General features: G+C 48.5%; 1 protein-coding gene across 1 annotated transcript; it reads left to right on the top strand.

The window, feature by feature from the left end:
- Positions 1-997: 997 nt before the first annotated feature.
- Positions 998-9,276, top strand: LOC307237754 (double-stranded RNA-specific editase B2-like; the record flags this gene model as incomplete). Its single annotated transcript, XM_080010518.1, has 8 exons — positions 998-1,942; positions 3,257-3,374; positions 3,667-3,835; positions 4,724-4,869; positions 5,421-5,580; positions 7,180-7,361; positions 7,934-8,115; positions 9,112-9,276. 8 exons carry the CDS (start codon positions 998-1,000, stop codon positions 9,274-9,276), a joined length of 2,067 nt encoding a protein of 688 aa, XP_079866644.1.
- Positions 9,277-9,965: the final 689 nt, after the last annotated feature.

The raw sequence follows: 9,965 nt of genomic DNA, 5'->3' as shown, positions 1-9,965 counted from the left end.
GCCCTGTCTTTAAGCTGATTACATCTGCCCTGCTTCTTCTCCACATCTCCTAAACTATGTAGGTTATTGTTGAGACTGAAGAAATTGGAGGTGACAAGACCAGAGAACGTAGGATATTTGTACTCGAACGCACAGTACTTTATCCGGATGATGGCGGCCAATACCACATGCAAGGAGGGGGGATCGCACTGGATCAACTGGGTTATGCTCCAGCCCGTCACTCCCTAAATCTCCCAGAATGCACCACGGCACGGGCCCCCAGACTCTTATCGGCGATGCCTTTTTCAATTATTACAGCGCCCATTCACTGGGAAATGGGATGGTCCCGTCGGCCTCACACATTACCCCGCCGCCGTCGGCGTGAACGTGTTTACCGCGCTCCATTTCATTACTTTTATTGGTATAAAACCTCGCAGCGTCAATGTGCCAGGGTCGAGACTTTTGTAAATGGTTCCCGTTCCTCCATCGGGGGATTGTCCTGCATGTTTTGGGTTTTTACAGGTTTGGCTTTCTGCCCCGCCCATGATGTAATGTAATGAGATAGCGACTAGTGAAGAGTTCTATCTCTGACCCTCTTTCAGGAAGAAGCAGCACGTTTTCGCCCATCGTCAGCCCCACGACGCACCAGGACATTGGAGTCACATGGGCTGAGGATGAAGACGATTCAAGTAAAGTACTCTCCGTCTTCACCTTCATACTGTCATCATGCCACGCCGGTACTTCTTGAATACTCTCTGTGTACAGCATGGTTTCCGATATGATGGCATGCCATTTCGGACAAAGCACCTGTGAACTAAACTGCTGTAATTGCAAGGGCAATGGATGTAAGAAGTTTAATATATCAAGAGGAAAAACTCTAAATCAACCACCAAATCAATAGATTTGTCCTGGGTATATACTTCAGTAATAGTGTTATTTTTCGGCTTAAGATTACTTCAGCATGAGATGACTGAGTTTCTCACTCGGTAATTTCATCCTTAACGTCTGTTTATATCTGATGAACCAACTAGGCACAAGCAGTTTGGAGGTGAAAGAGAACCAGCACCATAAAAACCAACTGGACTATGACATCCGCAAGTATCATCCTGCAAACTTCTGCGCCCCCGGAGGCCGGATGGGCGGCGCCAAGAGGAAGCGTCCACTGGTGGACGGTAAGGAGCGACTCCTCCACATGAGCACGAAGAGGTCGTCCTGGGCCGTGAGCGAGAAGAACGCCTTGGTCCAGCTGAACGAGCTGAAGCCGGGTCTGCGCTATGAGATCACGTCCACGACCGGCCCCCTTCACGCCCCGGAGTTCTCCATTGGCGTGGAGGTCAACGGCCTGCGCTTTGAGGGGCGGGGCCCCACCAAGAGGCAGGCCAAGATGAGGGCGGCCGAGCTGGCTCTTCGATCTTTCATCCAGTTCCCCAATGCCTCACAGGCCCACGTCGCCATGGGGGGTTTCGCCAACGCCCCGGTGGATTTCACGGCGGACAAAGTGGACGACCACGACGCGCTCCTCAATGCTTTCGAGCCGCCCCTGAACGGGAGCCGCAGCCTTCAGCATCGCAACCAACAGAGCAAAGAGCCTCTTTCCAGGATTCACGGTGCCGGTCGGATCGTTCGTCTGACGTTGGACCTGCTCGGTTCAGTGAATCCAAAGAGGCCGGGCCTCAGCGGCTCCGCTTTAGGGCGAGTGAGTCCGGCGGCTCTGCTGAACCAGCTGTGCCCGGGGCTTAGGTACATCTGCCTGAACGAGAGAGTGCACGGCCGGCCCCTGAGGAGGTTCGTCATGGTGGTTTGGGCAGAGGGAAGGATATTTGAGGGGTTCGCCCACAGCAAGAGGCTGGCCAAGGCCCGAGCGGCTGCAGCGGCCCTGCAGGGGCTCTACAGCACCAACCTGGAGGCCGAGAGGAAGATGCTCGGCCTCACTTCCTGCAGTGCCAAAAACCAGCTGCCTCAGGTGAGTAGCGCCACCTGTAGGAAGCTGTACTTCATTTCACAAAGGAATTGGGTGTCTATTACCAAGTTGAGAAAAGCTTACGTTCTTTTTTGCAACACTGAAAACCATCTATGGTGGGAATTAATTAATTATATATAGACTTGCTCTGAAAGGCCATGATCAAGTGTAGCCATCATCACCAGGACGGAAGCATTCATAACATAATTTGAAAAGGCTCACCTAAAACATCAGCATGGCAGCATTAGGCAGAAACTGCTGCTCAGAGCTTTAGCATCAGCACAGTCATCCCACCTCCTGAACGGTGTGGTTCATATGGGTCAGAGGCACGCAAAGTGCCACCAAATGGACTACAGCGCTTGGCAGCATGGCCGCCCGGCATGTCCTCAGATCCCTGCGTGTCCGTCAGCGGCATCCAAACACCTTCATTATGCCTCTAAGCCTGAAGAAATGGAACTCATTATGTCTGGCTGTCATGCTTCGGGAGTTCAGGGGCGTTGGACCCCCAAGCAGAGACGTTAGAATCAGTGTTCAAACCTGTTGTTTCAGATAGTTAGACAGACAGACAGACAGACATAGATTGATAGAGTATGGGAGTAAAACTGCAGACATAAAGGGAAAAGGACTGAGCTGTCATTAACAACCGGCTGCCTTCATTCAGACGGGCGGTTCCACTAAACCGACAATTATTGAAATGTGGAATAATTTGCAGAAGTCTGGAACCTTTTAGAAAGAGCCGCTGTCTGGGAGACTGGTCGTGACACACACACACACACACACACACACACACACACACACACACACACACTTGAATATGAACTGTCTGTCAGACGGTGCAATGCATTAATGAACATTATTACAGCACATTAGGGATCAAGCAGGAGGGAGCGCCTCCCAAGGAGATTGAGATGGAGGGGTGAGGAGGTGTGAAGAGCATATTAATCTGATGGATAATTGATTAACACCCTTATTACACGCGACCTTGTGGCATTGTCGGCCCAGACCTCACCATATCGGTGGATTTCACAAAATATGAGGTGTCCGTCACTTAGCAAAAATAACTGACTACCTTCAGTCACAGCATTGGCGTCATAAGCCTTATGGTATGGACAGGACGGTCGGCGAGGACCTGCTCCACTACGTCACGCTACACGGGGTAAAACCACAGAGTGTTGACCTACACCTGTAGGGCTACTGGCACCAATTGCACAGATGTTGTGTCGTCCAAGGGGTCCTTTAGGAGCCAATCATGAAGCATTTAGCTCCATAAATACTTGTTTCCGAACGATGATAACGCTCCTGTTTGTTCTCGTACAGCACTTTGCAGAGTCGATCTACCAGCTTCTGAGGGACAAGTACTGGGAGCTGACGCACAGCTGCTGCTCTACCTCCAACGCCCGACACAAGGTGCTGGCGGGAGTGGTCATGACCAGAGGTGCGTGACATCAAAAACACCTCAAATGGGCAGCGGGGGCACTGAGAGAGAGGGCGGAAGCGTTTATCTAAAGAACCGGGAGGATCTCGGACCACATTAAAACAGACTCCCTATGTGCCGAGGCAGCGGGAATGGCACCGAGGCGTGTCAGCAAATTAGGAGCCTACCTTAAATGTGGGCGGTGGGGACGTTGAGATGTTTAAAAACCTGTTTACTCAGTTTGCTGTCACAGAACTGCATTCTGGGATATTCCCACAAAATTACAAATGATCCATCCATCCATGCATCCCAGGGTTGGACCTGTGCCAGGCCCAGGTCGTGGCTCTGGGCACCGGGACAAAGTGTCTCTCCAGGGCGTCGGTCAGCGACCAGGGCTGGACGGTGAACGACTGCCACGCCGAGGTGGTCGCCAGGAGAGCGCTTCTGTGTTTCCTCTACTCCCAGCTGGAGCGCCTCCTCTGGTAAGGAGGGGGGCTGCATCACTACACCAGGGGGCCAAGACAAAAGATTTGGAACTCGTTGTAGTCGTATGTTATTTTGCTTCTTTGCATCTTGTATGTTTTTTTTCTTTTCTGAGATGACATGTATCTCCATGTCACTTTTTTTTTTTTGTATCAAATAAATGGTGACAATACAAAAGCACGTTGAGTCTGCATAGTTTGAAGGAAGAAAATATACATACATGCAGTGTCGTCATCAACACGCTGAAAGGAAGTAGATCGGTAGATAGATATCCATCTTTTCACTCGCATGCTGAAGTACACTGGACGAGTGTGTGTAGTATGGCACTTCAGAAGCAGGGAGGGAGCGGAGGGAACGGACAATGGTGCCCTTTATTGCAGGAAAACAGTCCTTAATGGCTCCGATTATCACCTCCAATAACATTACAGGCTCCTGCGGCTGGCTGGTTCCAGGTGCGGTGCGTCGTCCAGAGACTCTAAATAGACTTCATACACATTATAGCTAAATTCGAATTTCTTGGAGCCGTGACTCTTTCCAGACTCACCCAAAAACCACCACCCCACGGTACCACCGTGACCTCCAGGGTCCATGAACTAATGCGGAGCGACACTAATCACCAAACATCATCTTCATCATCGTCACTGTGGCTTCAAATAACCATGACGCTAATTTTTGTGGTTTTTTTTTTTGTTTTTTTTCCTATCGATAATTTCACAGCAAATCAGTCAGTTGACAGGTGGATACCGTACAGTACGTGGGAATCGGACCGGTGACTTCTCCTTCCTTCTGCTGTTTCCCTGCAGCCAGTGCCCCGAGCAGCAGCAGAAGCAGCAACAGCAGCAGCAGATGCAGCAGCAGCAGCAGATGCAGCAGCAGCAGATGCAGCAGCAGCAGATGGAGCACCGCTCCATTTTCGTGGTGTCTGACTGCGGTGGCTTCAGGCTGAGGGACGGCATCTTCTTCCACATGTTCGTCAGCTCGTCGCCGTGCGGGGACGCTCGGCTCAACTGCCCCTACGAGACCACGGCCTCGCGTGAGGAGCCGCTGCTTCCAACACTTATCCTTATCCGTTACTAGAGTCGTGGATAGGGACGTTAGAACAGAAACATTTATAAAATCAAATAGACGATAATAATAAAGTAATAAAAAGAGATAATAGGAAAAATGGTGATATTTAAGGAATCAAAAAATTTACAGTTCACATTCTGATAAAACTTGTGCATGTTTGCATGAATATGCATAAAATCTGTACACGTGCCATAACGGCTCATACTGTGAACTACCATGTTAAGTAAAGTAAATTAGATCTAAAACTCAACATACTACCATAAAACATGCATTGTCGCGCTCCAATGTAGATGATTGGGTCAATTGAATATGTCCATCCAAGAAAAAAGTTTCATTCACCCCTTTTGATTTGTTAATTTATGTTATGGAAGGTGACTACTTTCTTAAAACTGGAAAAGAAAATACTCTATCAGGGGGCCGTAGTAGGCCCGGGGACCAGAGGTTACCCCACCCCTGGACTAGAGAGGTAGAAGCTGGACTCTCCCTGACCTTCCCTCCTCCTCCGCTGTGTCTCAGACCTCGGCAGCAGAGTCCAGAGAAGGTTCCGCTGCCACCTGAGGACCAAGATGGAGGCCGGAGAGGGCACGCTTCCTGTGACGCCACTGAGGGCCAATCAGAGCGGGGACGCTGCGTCCCCGTGCGGCGTCACCATGTCCTGCACCGACAAGATGGCCAGGTGAGGTGGACGGCGAGTGAAGACAAACCGCAGAGGAATTCAATTGATGCAGATGAATGAGATTTTGTATGTCGGATTGCTCCTATTGCTATTATATGTGCGGTACGGTGGCACAGTACTGCTGCCTCACAGCAAGAAGGTCCCGGGTTCGATTCCCGCCTGGGGTGCTGTTGGCACCATGCTCTGGCGGGTTATCTCCCAATGAGGGGGATTTGTGTGTGGAGCTTACGTGTTCTCCCCGCGCTCACACGGGGGCCTCCTCCAATTGGTCCCCGGGTGCCAACGAAGTGAGGGCTGCCCCTGGAGGACGGAGGGCGAGGATGGGAAAGATTAAGAAGCCAAAATGAACGGTCACCGCTCCCTGCATGGTGAAGGTGAAGGGTGCCGAAGTGCATTCGCCTCGAGACCAATACAATGATTCTCATTATATATTATATTTACGACATATCATGCCTATCACAGGACACATGTTTGCACTTATTTGATTCCAGGCCACTAGTGGGAGAGATAGCAACACAGAGCTGACATAGTCAGCCCATATGTTACATCAAATCCAAACATTTTCCAAAATTTGGCTGTAAATGAGACAATAACCACGGTAATCCGACAACCAACCATCCTTCAACATTCTTATCATATTCTCTTTGCTTGTGCGTTGATTGGTTGTGAGTGATGAGCTTCTTAGCCAAACAAAACAAAACAAAACAAAACAAAACAAATAACAGTTGTTGAACTCAATAACTGGAGAGAGGAGTGAGAGATGGTTCCTTTTTCTGCAGCCGGAGCCGCCCGTCCCGTTCAGCTGCAGCACAAAACTCACCGTCCATTAATTAAACAGAATTATTCTGGCAGCGTTATTTTGTATTATTTTTGGGAATATTTCTATGATCTTTTTTTTTTTTTTTTAATCAGGGAATCTGTTGATATTGGCCGTGTGTATTTTATTCAGACAAATTTTAGGGAGGTTCAAAATTTCACCACTGGGTTGCCAGGTGCAGCTCTCAGCATTCCCAGGACATGGAAATATCTTTAACCCAAAGACTCTTTAAACCTGACCCGAAAGACCCTAAAAGTAACAGTGGAGTAAAGGGAGGTGGAGTAGAGGTAGAGTAAAGGGAGGTAGAGTAGAGGTAGAGGCAGAATAAAGTACAGGTAGAAACGATAGAGTAGAGGTAGAGGAAAGGGAGGCAGAGTGAATGATGGTAGCATAGAGGTAGAGTAGAGGCGGAGTAGGGATGAAGTAGAGTAGACAGACTGAAGGCGGAGCAAAGTACAGGGAGCGTAGAAAAAGTAGAGGTTGAGTAGAGGCAGTGTGAAAAGAGGTAGAGTAGAGATGGAGTAGAGGTAGGGTAGCGGTTGAGTAGGGTGGATAAAGAGTAGACAGAGGTAGAGTAGAGGCAGAGTAAAGCGAGGTAGAGAACAAGTAGAGTAGAGGCAGAGTGAATGAGGGTAGCGTAGAGGCGGGGTAGAGATGGAGTAGAGGTAGAGTAGACGTTGACTAGAGGCGGAGCAAAGCACAGGTAGCATAGAGGTGGAGTAGAGGCAGAGTGAACTTTGAGGTTTGCCTGACTGATGAACAACAGAAATGTGGCCCAACAGGTGGAGTGTGTTGGGCCTGCAGGGGGCGCTGCTCTCCCGCCTGGTGGAGCCGCTCTACCTGCACAGCGTGACCGTGGGGACGCTGAGGCACACGGGACACCTGGGCAGGGCGCTGGGCCGTCGCCTGGCAACCGCCACCCGCCTGCCCTTCACCTACCGCCGGGATCCGCCGCTGCTGGGCTGTAGGTGCCTCCACCTCCTCCTCCTCCTACTCCCACCAGGCCCTCTCAACTGGAAGATACGGGAGGATTCATATTTAGGGTTATTTTGGCATCTGTGGAAGAAACGAAGTTCCGCCGGAGTTTTTTAAGATTCCCATTATTTTCTCAAATATTCCGCAACTATTCAGGAAATCATATTAAAGATAATAAGAAAATGATTAGATAATGGAGAAAAGTTTAACTTTATTAAAGACAGATGTACTTTTCTCAGCCAAACGTTGCTCGTAGTGAAATCTAAAATCAAAATTTATCTTAATTCTGAATAAATTATTTGTTAGCATAAAAGGAAGATAATTTAATAGGGAACCCATTTGGAAGATTTGTAATCATTGTATAGAAATAGTTTTCGGATGGTGGGTTCTGTTTAGAAACACCCAAAATACATGGAAAATGATTGAGAGCTAAACAGTGGAAAACCCCTTGTCGCACTTTTAACATAAAGTCAACATCTACCAGAGTACAAACACCATCAAATGTTTCCCTCATACAAATATCTCCATATCGGCACAGATATCCATATTTTCCCTTGGCAGGTCTGGGCAGCAGTGACCTCCGCCCGTCCGGGAAGCCCTCCGCCCTCAGCCTGAACTGGAGCCTGGGGGAGGCGGGGGCGGAGGAGGTCAGCGCCTCCACGGGGCGGAGGACGGACTCTGGGACGCCATCGCGGCTCTGCAAGCGCTCGCTCTTCACCCGGTGGAGTCGGCTGCAGCGACAGGTGAGCGGGGGGCCCGGACCCCCAGGGGTGGAAAGAGGTCAGGGGCCGCAACCCATAACTCCAACTCGAGCAGTAGCCATTGGAGTGTTGTTTTCAGCTGCTCTGGTCAAGCTGTAGTTCTTGTATTGGCCACAAGGAGCCGCTCCAGAAAACCCCCAGACTCAGGGGGGGAAGTCAATGGAAAAAGGAGAAACTTCTCTCTTTATACGCTCTGAGTAAAGAGTCTAAAGCAGGGGTTTTAGAACTCAAATGACTTGGGGGCCACTGGCCAGGTTCTCTCCCTTTAGGGGGGCTGCGTTGAATTTCAAGGGAAAAATGGCCTGTTTTGTTTTTTTTCTCCCGCACATTAGTGAATTGCCTCGAAATCCTGTTAGAAATAGTTATCTTATGATCTATTTAATTCAGTTTTATATTTTGAAAACATGGAAATACATTGGTGTGGATTAATTAGGCATTGTGATTTGAAAAAAAATCATAATATTTGCGGGCCAGATTTATCAATATATTATCACCATGTAGCGGGCCACATGAAATTGTCCCGCTGGCCAGATGTGGCCCCCTGGCCTGTCGTTTGGGGCCCCTGTTCTAAAGAGTCCATACAAAGGGTCTTTACGGTCTAATTTGGGTCTGGGTTGTGGATTTGAACATTCTCGTTCCATAAAGAAGACCTCAACGAAGGCGTCAACGTGTGCACACCCAGACTCCCCCTCCGTTTCATCAAATCCTGAACGTTCAGAATTTTCCATTCTCTCTGTTTTTTGGCCAAACCATAATATAATTCCTTTTATTTTAAAATAGTTTTATTTTACTGCAAAACCTGCTGTAAGTTCTCTGCTGATGCCATGCAGGTGGAGAGTGTGTGTCTGCACGCACACAGTAAATTGGGGTGTTTTTTAGTATTTGGAAAGCGTTTGGTATTAAATCGATTGTTTTTTTAAAAGCATTCTGATAGATTCAGAGCCTTTTCCTCTCTCTCCCTCCCCCTCCCTCCCCCAGGTTTTGGGTGGAGATCCCTCGTCCAGAACATACTCAGAATCCAAGATGGAGGCTGTCTGTTACCATGGTGCCCGGCAGCGCTTCACCCTGGCGCTGCAGGAGGGGGGGCTGGGAGCGTGGCCCCCGAAACCCCCGCAACTGAACCAGTTCACTGTCAGTGTGTGAGGGCGTGTGTGTGTGTGTGCGTGTGTGTTTTAAAAAATTGTGCACCCCTGGGGGTCAAAGAGACATTTCCAGGGGGTCAACAGAAGTTTCCTGAAATGTAACAAATACAAAAACATTTTGGCGTTCTGGTTGGAGACGCTTCTTGTTTATTTCCACTGGGTGTGCTTCTGTTTTCACCATTTTGTCAGAAAGAGCGAATGCAGGAAATGAAAAGGGTCTGAAAAATCTGTCCCTAAAAAGTCACTTCAAAAAGTTGTGTAACTGTTTAAAAACACGAGTGTGTGTGTGTGACGATTAGTTTCAATTCAGTATTTCATTTATATTCATTTTTCTGTGTTTTTGAGTGCATTATTGTGTATAGTGTGTACGTGTGTCTGTGTTTGTGTGTGAGGTGCATCTTTAGTGTGTGTGGTGTGTATGTATGATGTGTATGTCTGTGTGTGGTGTGAGGTGCATCTTTAATGTGTGTGTGTGTGTGTGTGTGTGTGTGTGATCCTGAATAGCAATAGACGCCAAAAACTAGAATTGGTTTGATTTAGATCCACTCCTCCATTTATTGGTTCCTGTCGCTTGATTTCTCGTCGGTCGGTACAAACCAAACATAGAAACTGTCTGTAACTTCTGTGTTTAGAATAGATTTATAAATTGCAGGACATTATACGTCAACTGGACTTCAACTTATTATTAAT

The sequence above is a fragment of the Zeus faber genome, assembly GCF_960531495.2.
Source record: "Zeus faber genome assembly, chromosome: 12".
NCBI classification, from domain to species: Eukaryota; Metazoa; Chordata; class Actinopteri; order Zeiformes; family Zeidae; genus Zeus; species Zeus faber.
This window is presented reverse-complemented; position numbering and strand designations above follow the sequence as displayed.